Here is a 16,663-nt window from a genome sequence, read left to right as displayed (position 1 = left end):
CTTGCTTGGCAGTCACATTCTGCAATCATAGATGCAATGATGCAGTAATAGAGCATATCTGTAGCGAATTCTTTACACTGATGATTAGCTTGAAACGGGAAAGCACAGATACAACAATAACTGCATTTCTGCAACCATTTTCAGTTCAAGACAATGGGCAAGGTGAGAACTCCCGCGTTCCCTCTCCCGCGTTCCCCGTGTTTTGCCTCTTCAGTTGAAGTGCTGTACTGGAGTTCCTAAAGCTAAAATTGAACATTTCATGAGCTCCAGGCTAAAATTTCGTCCAGTGCACTTGGCCAGCTCAAGCGTTGCCCACATTTATTTCTACTAAGGTATTCTATAATGCAGCTGCTTGTAGCCTGCACTCTATGGGTTAGCATACTAATATATTGCTAATATTGCTTACTACTATTGCATCTTAGCTTCTCGCATATCTTAATAAAAAATTTACACCTGCACTTCCTGGTGCCGTGTCTTTCACGGTAAATGACGTGTCCGAACTACTTACTCGTGAGAAAAAAATGCCGTAAAATATTACTCTCGGCCAGATCCGTATGACTAACATAGCTGGACACAAAAATGGCATCAAGAAAAGAGATCATCTAGCATAGCAATGCGCATCAGTCCTAGCTCACCTTCATTGAGTGGATGGAGACAGACAGAACTTTAACGAAGTGTACAAGTGTTTACAGACGCGCCTGAGGATTGCGTACAGCGTCTGATTCACATGGGAAATTGGAGCGATAGACAAGAGAGCAATGGTCGGGCTTAACGAAATGCCGGTGAGAAGAAACAAATCCGAATGAAAAGAAGTGAGAGCGTACGACTAGAAAGCGTACGCCGGAGGAAAGCCGAAGTCACCAGACCTAATGACGTGAGTACAGAATTTACACTATTTGCACCTATGTTTTGTGTACAGGTATAGAATTAGCCTTATATATGAAGAGGGGAGGGGCGAGCGAAGTCGCTAACAGAAACATTTATCTGAATAAAAACAATAGTAATAACACCATTTGCGGCAAGTGGTTGCTCTAATTGCTCCGGCAAGAGTTACAGCCCTTCTCCTCCTTTCTTCTCTTATAATACATCCTCAACGTAGGAAATTTCTCTCACGGATTGTGCATAGTCTACGAAAATGCAAAAAAAACGCGAACGATGCAATCGTAAATGCGTACTTTGATAGGCAACTTAGTCTCTCAATCCTGACATATTCGTCATTGCGAGCTCATTTGCTTATACTTGCGGCACACCCAGTACTTCATCCAATTAGTCATCTCCACCAGAAGTCGCGGGCGTTGCACGTCGCAGAACTAACATAGTCAGCATTCACTGAAATGTTTGCATGTGCGCATGCTTTTATATCCCTTAGTTTGCACTTGCCCAGATGACTTCGGCATGGCCTAAACAAACAGTGCGTGTCAGCCAGTCCTATATATTCCTACATTTCTGATAAATTGTGCACTTTACACTTGTGCACGCACAACGTGCGGAATTCGCTTACCAACTATCCGGAAAGTTATTTCAGTGCCACCAGCTATGGCACTCAAACGTTGATCACAAAGATGCAAGTTATGTTATCGGCATCAGCGGCCCGTGTGGGGACGGGATTTCAAAAAAGAAAAAAGAAATGATGCGGCTCTTAGCAGGAACAAGTGCTACTCGAAATATGGTTCTAAGGGATGCCAACCAATAAATTCATCAAACTAAAGTTTATACTTGTTGGCTAATATACAATAACTACTTTAAGTCACTGCTTGCCTATAAGAGGGATGTAAAGAAATATAATTGGTTACAAGTGGAAGGCCTGTGCGCTTTGACTTAGATATCCATGTATACCACAGGTGAATCTGTTGCAATTTCAAGACAAGAAATAATTGTGGACCGATTAAGACCTTGGGGTGTGTCGGGCAATCCCAGCTGCTGAAAGCTCATCGCGAGACATCCTCTAACGCCGCCGTCATAGCTAATATGAGAATTCTGGGGCGTCAACACGACTCACTCAATCCTTACTAAGACAGATCATTAGTGCTAACTGTGCTTAGTCATAGAAGCAGTCATCGAACCACCCCTGATGCTCTCCTCGTGCAGTGTCACACTTGCTGCTTCTGTATTAGCACCTACTCATTCTTAATTTGTTATTTTTTCCTTGGTTTTTACACTACCATCAGTAGTTCAGGGGCTGAAAAGCAGGTGAGTTCTGCCTGATGAGGTCCCAGCGACCCGAACATTGCTCAGCGAAGGCGACAGAGAAAATCTGTAATAATATTTGGAGAGATTAGCGTAGCGACTGGCTTGGTATACTACCGCGAAGGCCTGCAACTTGGGCAACCGCAGGTAGAAAACTACCGTACGTAGTTCAGATAAGAATGATCGCATGACCTAGAATCGAACGGAAGTGATAGAGTCTCACACAGTAATACTCATCAGTCATGGGAAGCGAAAGTATGCCAAGAAGTCCAGCCGATCTCACAAACCAGAAGCATGTCTAGTGTTGCGGCTCGCTTGATATTTCACAGTCAGATGGCCAAATATTTAGTGACACTTCTAGAGAGTCCAAAATTTCACTTTGGCGGTGGGGTGCTAGATGACAATAAAAACTATCCTTCAGAATTGATAACAATTAAGGACAATCTATGAGGCCACATGGATCGATATTTTCGCGAACCACAACCATCCGTAACTATACGCTCCTCAGTATCTTGAATTCTGATAACATTTACTGTTTTATTACGAAAAAAATCAATATTACAAGAAGTTTTGCAAAGAAAAGTAGATTTAATATAATCCCGTTAACACGTCTTTGTTTTCAGTCAATTCAAGCAAGAAACAAAGGAGCAAAATCCAAACAGTCAAAATGGTGGACTCCGTGGAGGATTTCACTGGTTCCTAAAATGACAGTTTCATGCTTGTTTGGCTGCACTGATGTCACGTGGACATTTATAAGATGGTAAACCCCATAAAAGTCGTATTAGCATTAGTGCCTACTCCGAAGCCGGTATTGTTTTATTAATCTTGAAGAACTGCAAGCGAGGCCGCACGCTTCAGAGCAGCAAAGTGTGAGTCCCTTTAACACATTCGCTGGGAAGTTCACTCGAGAGTAAATGTCTAGAAATGTTTCTGTCGACGACGTGCACTAGCTCAACGTCACACTAGAGAGAGAGAGAGATTTTATTAACAATAAAGACAGATAGGTCAAAAAGGGCCAAAAATGACACTTTTGCCCGTTTTACTTGGGTGGGTAAACAATTCAGCGTCAGTGTAGCGCAAAATGTCAGATATACGAGTTAGCACTGCGTTGCACCTCTTTGAAGTCTCGGATCCATAATTTAAACCGCGTTCACCCCATCGCAAAGTGCGGTTCAGGAACTGACTGAAAACACATCTGCCTCTTCTAGAAGTCGCCGGCAGTAGCACTGACTGTAACCTCCTCATACATACATACATACATACATACATACATACATACATACATACATACATACATACATACATACATACATACATACATACATACATACATACATACATACATACATACATACATACATACATACATACATACATACATACATACATTCTGTTCCAAGCAATCCCATCTACTCTCTACCTCTACCACGTGACTGGCTTCCAACACAAAACAGACCATTCTTTCTACTTTGGCACTCTTAATGCACGTTTCAGGAGGAATTTATATCTAATTTAATTTAATCTAATTTACATCACCTTGAGGGTCTTCAAGCACTGTCGGCGCTGTCAGGGCAGTGCAGGACTCGAAAAGTGACTGAAATTTCTTGATACTAAAGCTGGCACATCTGTTCAGGCATTAGGGACGGCACATAAGGCTATCGTTTTTAATCCTGAACTTAAACTTACAGCGCAAACACCTAAGACGGAACGCAAAAGGAAGATACGACACACACTGCAAGATCCGGCATGGTGCTTCATACGTGTCGTGCGCTGTCGGCGTGGTTTATGCCATTCCACTCTCATGTGGTAAGACGTACGTTGGCCAGAGAGGCCGTTGCGTCAGTGAGTGACTCAGGGAACATGCGCAAAATGTACATAAAAATGTAGATAGAGGAGCGCACCTAGTTGCGCATATAAACTCTTGTAGGAATTGTGAGGAGCGACTTGATCGGACGTTGATTCTTGGCCAAAGCAAGAATGAGCATGGGTGGCTTGCCTTAGAGGCCTACCTCATAAAAAGAGAAGGCGATAATTGCATCAGTGACACATCTTTGTCCCTGCACCTATCTGAATTAGAATTCCTACATTTCCGTATGTACTATTTTGGCAGGTCTCACTAATGAAATCTGCGCTCCTGTGCGGTTGTGTGGCCTAGGGTTTATACATGCATCGACGACGAAGAAATAAAGAAATTGCTAGCAGCGCCAGTGTGCGTCGTATCTTCCTTTTGTTGTCCTTTTGTGGTCCATCTTATGTGTTTGCGCTGTAAGTTAAGTTCAGAATTATTTACCTGCTAGGCACAAATGAAGTTTTAGTGAGATAATTCTTAAGTTTTACGGAATTCTTAAAAATTGCTTGTGGTAGATAGCATATTTCTCGTCATTGACCTTGATTATTCGAAGAAGCGGACATTACTACTACGAGAAATCGAATGAAACATTCAAATAGTTAACAAAAATAATAGTTAACTTCTCAATTATTGATTTACGGCAGATTCTGCAATTTACTAATTGCCGCCGGTTAGCTTGCAAGACGTATCCACTTGAAATTTACAGGATGACGGCAGTTTCGAGATATTACTTCTCAAAGTGTGGACTGAAATACATGGGCATTCCAGTTACTTTTGTGGTTCAATGCATAAAACAGCGTTTTGTTAAAAAAATTAAATCCAACGGCAGTGCATAGGTAGGGCAAGTTGGATGGCGCGTACTTCCGAAGTGGCGTCATTCCGGAAATTCATTACATGTGAATACACCTTGCAAACTCACCGGTTACAATTCACTGCAATGTGTGCCGTAAATTAATTGATTCGAAAGATAATTAGTGAATTTTTCTTCATTAGTTCAATATGTGTTTTGATTTCTCGCGTAAGTAATATCCGCCTGTCAGAATCCAGCTGAAGCACTTGAATTGCGTTACCTGCAACATGCTATATTTAAAGAATCCCATAACGCTTAAGAATGATCATCTTGTATAGTGTATATAGCAATGCTTTTCGCATGCTTCTATAGCACTCTTGTCGCCTACAGACCACGCTCTGCTGATCCCGTTGATGGCGCGTGTGGGGGTCGCTCTGGCCAGTGACGAAGCACGAAAAGGAATCGCACTTGCAAAGGCATCGCTACGAAATCGTCGCTTTGGTAGAATGAACGCGTGTGGCATATGGCCAACAGCGCCGCTGTGCTGCCTAGGCTGAACAGGTGGCGTTATTGTCGGCCTGTTCGCACCAATAAAGTGATCCATCGTTTCTTGAATGCGAATCGCTTTTCTTGGAAATGAAACGAATGCCTCCTAGGACTCAGCCATGGCCCTCAGCGCTACAGCGCCCACCTCGGCTGCAGGAAGTCGAGGGTTCGATCCCTATATAGCGGCACCCGGCCCCCGATGGTTCAAATTGGCACAAGCGCATAACCTCTCCTTGCGCTCGGCTTTCTTCAGCGATGGTGCTCCTGGGAAATGAGCCTACTTCCTCAAGATTTCCTCGAAATGTTTACGAGAACAATAAAAAAGGAAGTCTGGTGGTCTCACGGCGGCAAGTTCCCGTCAGGTAGGTGTCCTTCAAGGCGTATATGTAGTCGGTCGCAACACTCGTCTACCTCCCACAACAGCGGCGCATGCTCGACTATTTCACCAAAGCTGTAATGGGGACAAGTGGCGCTCAGAGAACTTTGGAAATCTCTGTAGGCTCGACTTGACCGGAAATCTTTGGAAAACTCCTCTTTACAGGTGAGAACCGGTATAAACAACCAAGCGCGGGGTCGGGGTCAATCTGTACCCATTACGAAAGCAGCAAGGTTTCCCGACGGCCAAGAGATTCGACCCCCCAACCTAATTCCCGCATATAAGGCGGACGACTGCACCATTTCGACCCCGCTCAGAAATCGGATTGAAAACGGTTCAAAATTGAATGGAAAAATGGAATTCCCGAGCAAGCGTCGTGCGAACTTGCACTTCAAGAATGCCAGTTTGCGTGAGGCGGGCTGGCCGGATGCCGCGTAGCTCCGCGAGGGGCTGCGAGGAGGCGCCAAGCGCTTGCGGAGGTGTCTCCGATTGGTACATGTGCGCCGAATAATTGGCCGCCAGGTAACGACGACGACAGCTTTTCTTCTCGCGTCCGGTCTGCAATGCTGTCAGCGATCGCCTCAAAACAGGTATATAGGGAAGTGTTTTGTGGTTTCCGTCGTAGCGATAAAAACACAAGCAGGGAAGTGGACGTTCGTGTCGTTCTGACAACATCTAGATAACCAAAGTACAGCTTTTACATTAAGAAATGAATTCTTTGATTGACAGGCTAGAAACCTTTGGCTTTACGCGTCCAAAACTGTTACACACCACTACATCTTGTTTTAACCTTGAGAACATCATAAGCCTGCCATTTTCACAGTATTGCTGGTTCGTTGGATGCATTCCAGTGACCCACAAAGTTGCACACATAACAGAGCGGGGTCAGAAATATCTTGACTTACATAGATAATCAGCTCCGCTGATTTCTGCATATTTTCTTAATTTTTAAAGAGAGAACGAGGGACACAACTAGTCTCATTTTTCCAAATTGTACGTGCATTTTGCTACGTGAAAATCAATTTCCGTCATCATTGAAGCTTTTACAAGTTCCCTTGTCAAATAGCGAGGTTTAGATTTTCTGTGACAACAGTCCCAGGTGGTACAAGAGTACATTTTCTTTAAGCAACAGGTTCGAAGATTGACTTATGCTAATTCCGCTTTTTGCAAGCATGAGAGTACAATTTCGGATTTTTTCCGGAAATAACTTGCGTTGAGTATTCTGGTATATCAAACTATACTATCACAGAAATACATGGCCAGATTTAAGGGTTTCATCTATTCCTTGAACAGTCAATCATTTATAAAGTAAGCAAAACATGAAGTGAAAGAGAAAGAGAGAAGTCATAATTGAAAGGCAGGCAGGTCAACCAGGCTGAGCCCGGTAGGCTACCCTGCAGTGGGGAAGAGGGAAGGGGGATTGAAAGAGGAAAAGGAAAAGAGAAGTTCACAGATTCCATTGTTACACGCACAAGCGTTCACCAATGAGTCGGTCACAGGTGGTCATACAGGCTGGTGCATTTCAAGAAACACACCCGCACTGTTGTGGCCTTACACATAGCACACGCACGAGGCCAAGGGCCGGAGATCTCTGTGAAAGGACGGTTATCTAAGGGCCCCAAAGCCGTACGAAGGGCAACCCTCTCGTCTTCGTATGTAGGGCAGTCACACAAGAGGTGTTTGGTCGTTTCTTCGACACCACATCTGTTGCAATTGGGACTGTCCGCCATTTAATTAGGAATGAGTAGGAGTATGTAAAAGAAACTCCTACTTGCAAGCAGCACAGTAATGTTTCATCGCGTTGCTCATAGCCAGGTAAAAGTTGCAATATCATATGTGGGTCCATGGCGCGTAGGCGACAGTTGGTGAACTCCGGTGTGTTTCATTTCCTTACTTTAATAATATGGACAAGACCGCTGAGGTGCCGCGTTGCATCTGTTCTCGACAATGGTGTCACGGTGCTTTCACATACATCATGTGCCTCACGGGCAGTTTTGTTGGCACTTTCATTGCCAGCAACGTTAAAGAGCCCGGTTGAAATGCAGTATCTTGGCCTCCGTCCACCGCTTGATGGCAGTGTAATTGTATCTTTGTTATCAATCATCCATGTGTGCTGTGGCGCAGAACTGATAAGAGTGATTGCAAGGCTGCCTTTGAATCACATAATATAGCCTAGGGATTCGGTTGTTGTTGCTGCACATATAGCACTGCGCTACAGAGGGCGGAATGTTCGGATCTTGTCGATTTTGTGACGTAGCTCATCTTGAACTTCTTGCAGATGGACGTCGACGGAATGACTGCCACACCAGTAGAGCTGGTTAGAGTATAAGAACGATCCGTAGAAATGTGAACATGATTGGAATATAAATTATGCAGTAGATGTAGAGCGGCTTGATTCAGGCCACAAGTTGGCAAGTCACTTCCACGCAGAAGGAACAACTCCGTCCCTCCATGAGACGTTGACATGACGCAGCAGGATCTCTTGTGCTTCATGGTCAAGGGGGCGGATAGCAGCATACGTGATGTTGGCGGGTCCGGGCGAAGAGTAACGCCGGCAAGTGGCTAGATCAGCCTCCAGTTCTTCTATGGCGAAAGGTTCGTCTATTCCCGAGACCTGCTTGCAGGGAACTTCGTACAATTCAAGATCTTTTAGTACATCTTCGTAACCTGCAATTGCCTCACAAATCTCTACCCCAACATCCCCTTCTCGGCAGCCTTGGGGGATAGCCAGTTTCTTAAAGGGGTGCCGTTGCTGAGGAGAAGAGCGAAGGCCTTGGAGAGTTCGCCATACACGAGAGAGAGCTTTGCGTTGGTCAAGCGAGTAACAAAATGATTACCATCGTTGATTGTCTAATTTGTCCATGCGACGACGGATCTTCGTCTGTGTGCGCCTGGCCTCCCTAAGGTCCAGAATCAACTTTGTGCGTCTATATATCCTCTCAGCACGCCGACCTACAGCACGAAGCTTTTCAAATTCAATGTCAAAGTCCGCGCGAGTACCTAACCATGAGAAACAGCGCGTTGAAGCATGCATCACTTTCGCGATCACAACCTCTATGTTACGTGCAAAGCCACCCTTGCATTCGGCGTTCCCAGAGGCTTGAAATGCAGGCCAATCAATGGTTCGAGAGACCATAGGGGAATACATACTGCTTAAACCATTGATGGCAACGTAAGTATGAAAATATTCACTTTCACGGGTTTCCAAGTCAGTAAACCAGTAGAAGCTCGAAGTAGGGCATCCTGTCATCCAATTAAGGTCTTGCCAGCTGCTTTACGACAACCCTTTCAAGAATGTTCGGCTACCGTCATTCATGGTCCGAAGCAAACGATGCAAGATTCCTGCCTCTTTAATTGTTTCTTGCACTTCCCGAAAATTGGCGTTGACTGTAAAAATTTCCTGTGATTATCCAAAAACTGTAGGTCGTCATCAAAACACTTTCAGGCCTTTTGCAGTATAAACGACTTGTTGAGAAAATGTAGCTTGCGATGAGTTCGAAGGAGAGCCTCTTCTTTATGCTAGGGCACCCATACTGTCTTTCGTCATGGGGAAGCAAAGCCTGAGCCACGTAGGTGAGCTCCTTGCGAACATAAACGAGGACCTTTCTGCTTTTGTGACACGTGGCGGAAACCAAAGATTCGTATCCTGGTAGTCTGAGGATGTTTGTCACGTTTGATTCACAGATGACTAGCACGGGAGACCGATTTACGTATACAAACTGACAAAAATCGCAAATACATGACTCGCATTCCGCTGGGGAATTGAGGCATTCTTGACTTCTTGAAAGGGTCAATTCTGCAGAAGTGGGCGAGCCATGTTTCTAATGCAAGCTTTCAAGCACAGCAGTGAGAGCATCCAGTACTTGTGAAGCGCATCGAGCAGTGGAAGTTTTGCATTTTCCCAAGTGTGAGAATCACAGCCATTAGCGACTTAATCAATATAACCACCTGCACATCCAGTTCAGGCAACTCCTCGGAAGCACGAGGTACGTTAGATGATGGTGTTGTAACGCCGCTCAAGCTCAGCAGGTAGGCGTTCATTTGGCAGTGCAGGCCAGGCAGCGTCCTAAGCGTCTTTCTGGGCTTGTTTGCAATGATAACGTTGCCTCTCGTCTCCCGCAATGACTGCTGTTCTAAAATTCGAGGTGATGACGCTGCTGGACTAGGTTTGGGCTGTGGTGGGCCTTTTCCGTTCTTTGGCGAAAGTTGGCGGTGGCGGCAGGAGCGTTGTTTTTTCACAGTATGGCTGCTTCCCGGTGCGTAGAGGCTTCCCTTACCGTCTCCTAAAGTATACTCCACTCTTTCTTGATACGGGGGCAATTTCACGACGTGACTTGCGATTCTTTGCCGTCTCTGCACTTAAACACGGGTGCTTGGCAAGGTTTCGTGGTGTGCGACTCAGCGCAGTTTGCACATAGTGCCACGCGCCTCTGACGTGATCCAACCGAACGCTCTTTTAGCGCTGCAGAGGTATCGGAATGAACGGTTTTACGGGTGGTGAAAATGGCGCACCTTGACATAATATCGCATGGTGTAGGCCTTGAAGGCTATTTTTACACACTGTAAATTGCCAATTCTAAATACCTCCATGATGGTAGCATCAAGAGTAGCTACCTTGACTAGAATAGGCAAGTCTTCATTTGGTATTGCGACATGAAAGTTTACATATTGGGAAGGAAACAATGTATTGTATATACGTACGCTAATTAATATGCGCTAATGTCCCCAGGAAACAAAATTAAATTAGCTTATACGTGCCAATACGGCCTTCAAACCGAAAACTGGACATCATTGTGAAAATTCTGAACCCTTGTATATATAGCTCTATCGTTGTTTATTAACTCTAATAAATTGGGAAGCTTGACAACTTTGAGACACTCCCTGTCCCAGAATCACTAAAATAGAATAGTATAGATCTAAGCGAATGAAAAAGTAATAAAGTCATCACCATTGCCATAAACAAGGATAGCCTCGTTATATGCACGAGAGCGTCACCATGACGTAACGGCAGAATAAAGATGCATCACGTAGATTGCACAGCATCATTAAGAAATCAGCTCGCTGTCCAGGCGCAAATCGGTTTAGGCTTTCCTACCATCTTTATATGGACAGGACCAGTGTCGAATGCATTCTTTACCAATAATAGACGTCTGTCGAAGACGCCAAGATAACCACGAATGGTCCCCGAATCGGCGTGCGGAAACTCCCTATACTTTCCTTGGGACACTCCGTCCCATGGCGAATGTGGCGGCAGCGCCGCTTCCACCACTGGCGGTTGCCGCATATCCAAATGAAAATAATTCACAAACAAAACATTGCCTTCATGACGTCACTGATGAGGTTATGACACTATAACGTATGTTGTGAAGGCAACACATATTGTAGCTTAAAGAACGAAGGTAGAGTACAATAGTTGTATTTCATTGACATAATGACTAGTAACGAACCAAAGAATATGAAACTGGCTACATACATCTGCATGGACATGAAGTAACCTATTATTTTTCGCATTATTTGAACTACATGTCGAATGAGGGATTTATACACGCCTACAAACGCATATAACTTGCCTGTCGCCATACTTTGCGTCACTTTCCAAGGGGTGTGCAGGGCAACCCAGACGAAGGACAAAAGGAAGTGCACCGCCCACCCCTAGGAATATGTTCAGTCACCAACTCGCTCAGATTGCTGTGGTAATTGAGGATATGCTAGTAGTATTATTTATGTAATGCTGACACTTATTTACGGCACAATCCCACGACGCTATCGGGCAACAGCTTTTATTAGTAGAAGCGACAGAACCAGCGCTGAGCACTCCTAGCCTAGCGTGAGCTAGAGGAAGGCAGCGACACCAAGGACAGCCTCACTTCAGTGGACATGTGGCCGCATCGATGCTTGGGCTCTCTTTATCATTACAATTTCATTGCCCCTGCGTCATTAGCCAGTTTACATGAAAGTTTACAGAAAATAACAGTATTTTCATCATATTTTGCAAGGAATCCAGCGATTAGCGTTGCATTTAAATAACATTCACTTTACCATTGACGCAAACGTCACCGATTGCTTCGCTTAAACCGCTTCCCACAAAAGCGTGATATCCGCTAATTTTAATGCGATTAGCTATATTTGGAGACACCGCGCGCTTTGCAAGGGCGGTCAGTCTGGCGATGTCTCAGAACGTCTTCCCACGGACTGGAGTCACTGGGTAGTGCATGGTGCACTGGGGTGCTATAACATAAAACTATTCCAAACCTTTCTATTGCAATTCTGTAATCAGCCCTCCGCGATTTGTCAAAAAGTTTTTTGGACCACCCCCATTTCACCTGTCTGTCACGCGACCTCCCGAAAAATGCGATAGCTTCCCATTTGATATGTCGTGAACGCACTGATTATGCATCATTTGACCGAGCAAAAGAAAAATAGTTATTTCTGATTCGACGCCTTTTCGGCACTAGACTTCGACTACTGGTCAAAAGTTTTATGGCTGCACCCACTTCACCTGCCTTCCACGCGACGACACAAAACCGCTAAAACTCACCGCGTCAAAGTGACGTGGCGCATTAAAGATGTATTAATATGCCGAACAAAACTGAATTTTCTTATGAATAGCCGCATGCTGCCCCGTTCCTAAAGGAATAAAAGATGGCTGCCGCCGATAGCTCAAGTGCTGGCTACTCGCACCTAGCCGGAGAGCGGGGTATTTTTTTTTGTCCTATAGTAAATCTGTTTGAGTGGCCGTGTAACTTTTCGAGCACTTTAGGCGCGTTTACAACCTCGTTCTGCCAACTCTTCTTTGCTGAGGATGCGTTTAGTGTCATTCTGAAGCTTCCGTTGCATGCCGCCGCAATTATCGACCAACCACCACAAGCTAAGTAAGGGAGAGCGGACAAATTGCAAACGCCGCCACTACCCTCTTCGCCCAGCTATCGATTTTCAGTCCAGTGGCTCGGCCCCATCGATTCCCTCTCCACTTGAGCGTGCTCCTCGCCTCTTGTCAGCCAATTAGAAAAGACAAGCCGCTCAGTGTAGGCAATGCTATTCGTTTTTCAAGCAAACAAAAGCGACCTCCTATGAACGAGGAGAGCGTTTGATTGGTCTGGTCAGACAACCCTCCGGGTGACCGCCTGGTGCTTGCGTCAGTGGTTACCCAAATTTTACGTCAGGAGATTGGAATGAAAACATATTGGAATAGTTTTACGTTATAGGGCCCCAGGATTGGCCCAGGATGATTGGTTACAGCGCAATGAAATGCGCTTACCTAATCATGAGCTATTGACGCAAAACATCTGTGCTAAAGCTTACCGTTCAGTGTAGCTGACGTTTGATGCCACAAAGAAGACACGCATACACAGACACCAACGTTCAGGCAGACGCCACACACCGCTACAAGCGTTTACGTGCCTGGCGCACTCGTTGAGAATTCAAATTGACGCAGACAGATAGCGCTCATTGCGCAGGCGCAGGAGCTCCGAGAAGTCTGTGCGCATTTTCTTTTTTTTTGTCTCTTTCATTCTCTCTCTCTGCGCGCCATGTGCGCCGGCACGGGTTGCTTTTATTTTCCATTTTTCATTCTTTTTTCATGAACGAAGGAAATGCGCTGGCAGGTTGTATTACAATTGCTGCGGGCTATCGTATGAGACTGGAACGCACACATGGATGAATGCGCTGTTTGTAAAAACCAAAAAAAAGGAGGTGAGGGGTGCAGACAGGGTACAAGAGTACAGAAGTGGACAACACGAACGCCGGCGTTCGCATACACACGTTCCATAGAAACGTGTGTAAACACGTGCTCCATAAAAGTGTTTTTCCGGGCGTGAAGAAACCCGCAATTACACGCAATGTGACTCCTGCGGCCGGTCGCGCAGCAATATATATATATATATATATATATATATATATATATATATATATATATATATATATGGTGAAGAACTACATAGTATGGGAATTGACCAGACGCAATCTACATTTCATCGACTCCCATCTATAGACAGTCTAAAGACGAAGGATGAACAAGTACAAATAGAGACTGTATCGAATTTTGTCTATAGGTAGTCTATAGAGGGGTAGTAGTCAACAAAGTAAGAAACGCCTTATCGACTTTTTCTATCGACCGTCTATAAACTGCAAATAGATAAAAAGAAATAGAAATCTTATCGACTTTTGTCCATAGAAATTCTATCGACAAATAATAGGGAAAAATAAATAGAGGCTGCATCGACTTTTGTATATAGGTAGTCTATAGAGGGGAAGTAGACAAAAAAGAAAAACACTTTATCGACTTTTTTCTACAGACCGTCTATAGACTGCGAATAGATTAAAAGAAATAGAAATCTTATTGACTTTCGTCTATAGAAAGTCTAAAGACAAATAATAGAGAAAATGAAATAGAGTCTGTATCGACTTTTGTCTATAGGTAGTCTATAGAGGAGAAATAGGCAAAAAAGAAAGAAATACCATATCGACTTTTTCTATAGACCGTCTATAGATTGCAAATAGACAAAAAGAAATAGAAACTTGACCGACTTTCCTCTATAGACAAATAATAGGCAAGAATAAATAGAGACTGCATGGACTTTCCTCTATAGGTAGTCTATAGAGGGAAAGTAGACGAAAAAACGAACACCTTGTCGACTTTTTTCTATAGACCGTCTATAGACTGCGAATAGACAAAAAGAAGTAGAAGCTTTATCGACGTTCGCCTATAGACAGTCTATAAACTTTGTATCAACAAAAGTGCGAATCTATAGAAAGGCAAGGTCGTGTATAAAAAGTCTATAGACTTTCTATAGACAGTCTAAAGTCGTTTTTATAAGGGTGGTACACTTCACACATCTGAAAAGGAAAAAAATATGCAACAAAGTGCAATAGTTTTTCGTAGTATGTCGGATCCTCTTTTATTCAACTCTTTATCTATTATAGGCAGGTGGCGACATTGGAAACTTCTAAATTCCAATCTTAAGAGATTGCATTATGATCACAAATTTTGGAAGAACATTTGCGTGCTACTAAATCATGCAGCACGTTTTAGGAATCGCACCACGCAGCTATGTTTCCATATTTTCAATATTTCAGCAAAACCTAATGATGTTCGGCACAAAGTCACTATAGACTACATAATCAGGGTTGCCGGAAAAGTGAAGTGACGCATCAGATTTCGAGCATGCTTTTGCTCGGTTAGATGTACCTCGAGACACTTCGCGATTCATGTAGAAATTATAGGACCCGAAATTAGTCAGCGATCCCTCATCGCGTTTTTTTGCAATTGGGCCACCTATGGAAGATCGAAGTTTTATGAATACTAAATATACATATACACTTCATTGGCCCAGCCGCACGTGTACAATTGGATCTCCCAAAGTAAATAAAAGAAAAGACTGTCAGGGCGACCTTGTAAGAAAACGTTGGTGAGTATAACCAAAATGTTAAGCTAACTCCAACGACAAAATGCAGACTGAAGCTGCACGGACAAAAGCTCATCAAAGAAAAGACAATCTCAGTTCTGGTTCTCTTTGATACTTTTATTTTTCAGCTTCAATTAGGCGTACACAAAGGCGGGGGACTCTAGCTTCATTAACTCGGACCATAGACTTTGGCGAACCATCCTCGCTAGGAGGATCACATCAACCTGCAGAAATAGAAGATATATGGCGTGATGCACTGGCAAAATTTATTATCCTCTCAACTGTACTACAACGCTTCCAATTGCACGAACATCCTGTAAGCGAGCTATAAATTATATAGACCAAGTCAGCGAATTTATTGCAACGCAGCGTAAATATTGTTCATCCACTAGCAAATAAATAGACAGGCACACGTTGTAAATGTCCACAACGTCCCTATAGCAACTGGCGCAGATGCATAGTGCCCTAGCCAACCTGCTTTTCCCTTTTGCACCTTTTACAGCTTTACACGCACTCCTTCACAACATTTAGCATTTAGGTGTCGCTGAGCCATAATTCGCTAATGCAGTTCGAGGAAGGTAAGTAGCGCAGGCAATTGGCGAAGAAGAATAGTCGAGAAAGTGCTCTAAGCCGAACGAACATTGCTGCCGATACAGACGGTCTTCCCTACATCCCTGTGCTTTGAGAATTTAGCATAGTCGAGTCTGTTGCTCCATTTATGGTGGTAGAGCATCAGACAGAAGCTGCATACTTTTCTGTAGTTCTAGGTTCTGGATAACCTGCTGCTCGTTGGCGTAAATAGAAGCGCCAGATGTACTTGAGTTGTGCAATTGAACTGTCGACTAATTTCGAGTCAGATTTCGCGCGAAAGTAGAATATTGCAGCGGTTTCAGTTTATTAAAATGGTTCGCGAGCGCTAATATCTTCTTTCACTCACAATAAAGCCGCAGTGAACAAAGTCTTCGGTGATGGCAATAAAAAAACTTTGAAGAGTATTCAAACTCCAACTCACGCCCAAGAAAGAAAGTTTTCACAAGAGAGCTGGAGTGAGAATGACGCCGAGTGCCACACTTCGCACCTTAACGCGTTTCCATTCTCTTGAAGAAGATACGACGACACATCAGAGCACCTAAATTTTGTTTACAGCGATATTTTCGGGATTGGTTAATTTTTAAACTAGACATACCCACAGGGCCGACTCATATTTTGTGACTACGAAACCTTCGTGATCGGCCCGCATTCTTAGACCGCACTATCTTCGGTATTGGCCCATCTTTTCTACCTGCCTTATCTCGGGAATTGCCCCACGAATGAGGCTGAAAACGAAAATAAAAAATACGGACAAGTGGCGGTAACTAGCTAAGACAGACATCGGCTTTAAATTTGCCGCTACAGAGCGACTGTGCCATCTGTCACCGCTTAGATAGAACATGACACCGTGCAATTTCAGGGTGTGATCTTAACATAGTTGTTGTATTTGAAACATTGGAAAGTAAATAAACCAGCAGGTT

At 44.0% G+C, this 16,663-nt stretch overlaps 1 protein-coding gene across 1 annotated transcript in view; it reads right to left on the bottom strand.

The window, feature by feature from the left end:
• Nucleotides 1-8,164: 8,164 nt before the first annotated feature.
• LOC142591510 (uncharacterized) overlaps nucleotides 8,165-16,663 on the bottom strand; it is a 70,543-nt gene continuing 62,044 nt past the window's right edge. The window contains exon 8 of the mRNA XM_075703833.1: nucleotides 8,165-8,500. Within this exon, the coding sequence (XP_075559948.1) occupies nucleotides 8,165-8,500 (336 nt within the window). The remainder of the gene's footprint in view (nucleotides 8,501-16,663) is intronic.

The sequence above is a fragment of the Dermacentor variabilis genome, chromosome 8 (genome assembly GCF_050947875.1).
Source record: "Dermacentor variabilis isolate Ectoservices chromosome 8, ASM5094787v1, whole genome shotgun sequence".
Classification (NCBI taxonomy): domain Eukaryota; kingdom Metazoa; phylum Arthropoda; class Arachnida; order Ixodida; family Ixodidae; genus Dermacentor; species Dermacentor variabilis.
This window is presented reverse-complemented; position numbering and strand designations above follow the sequence as displayed.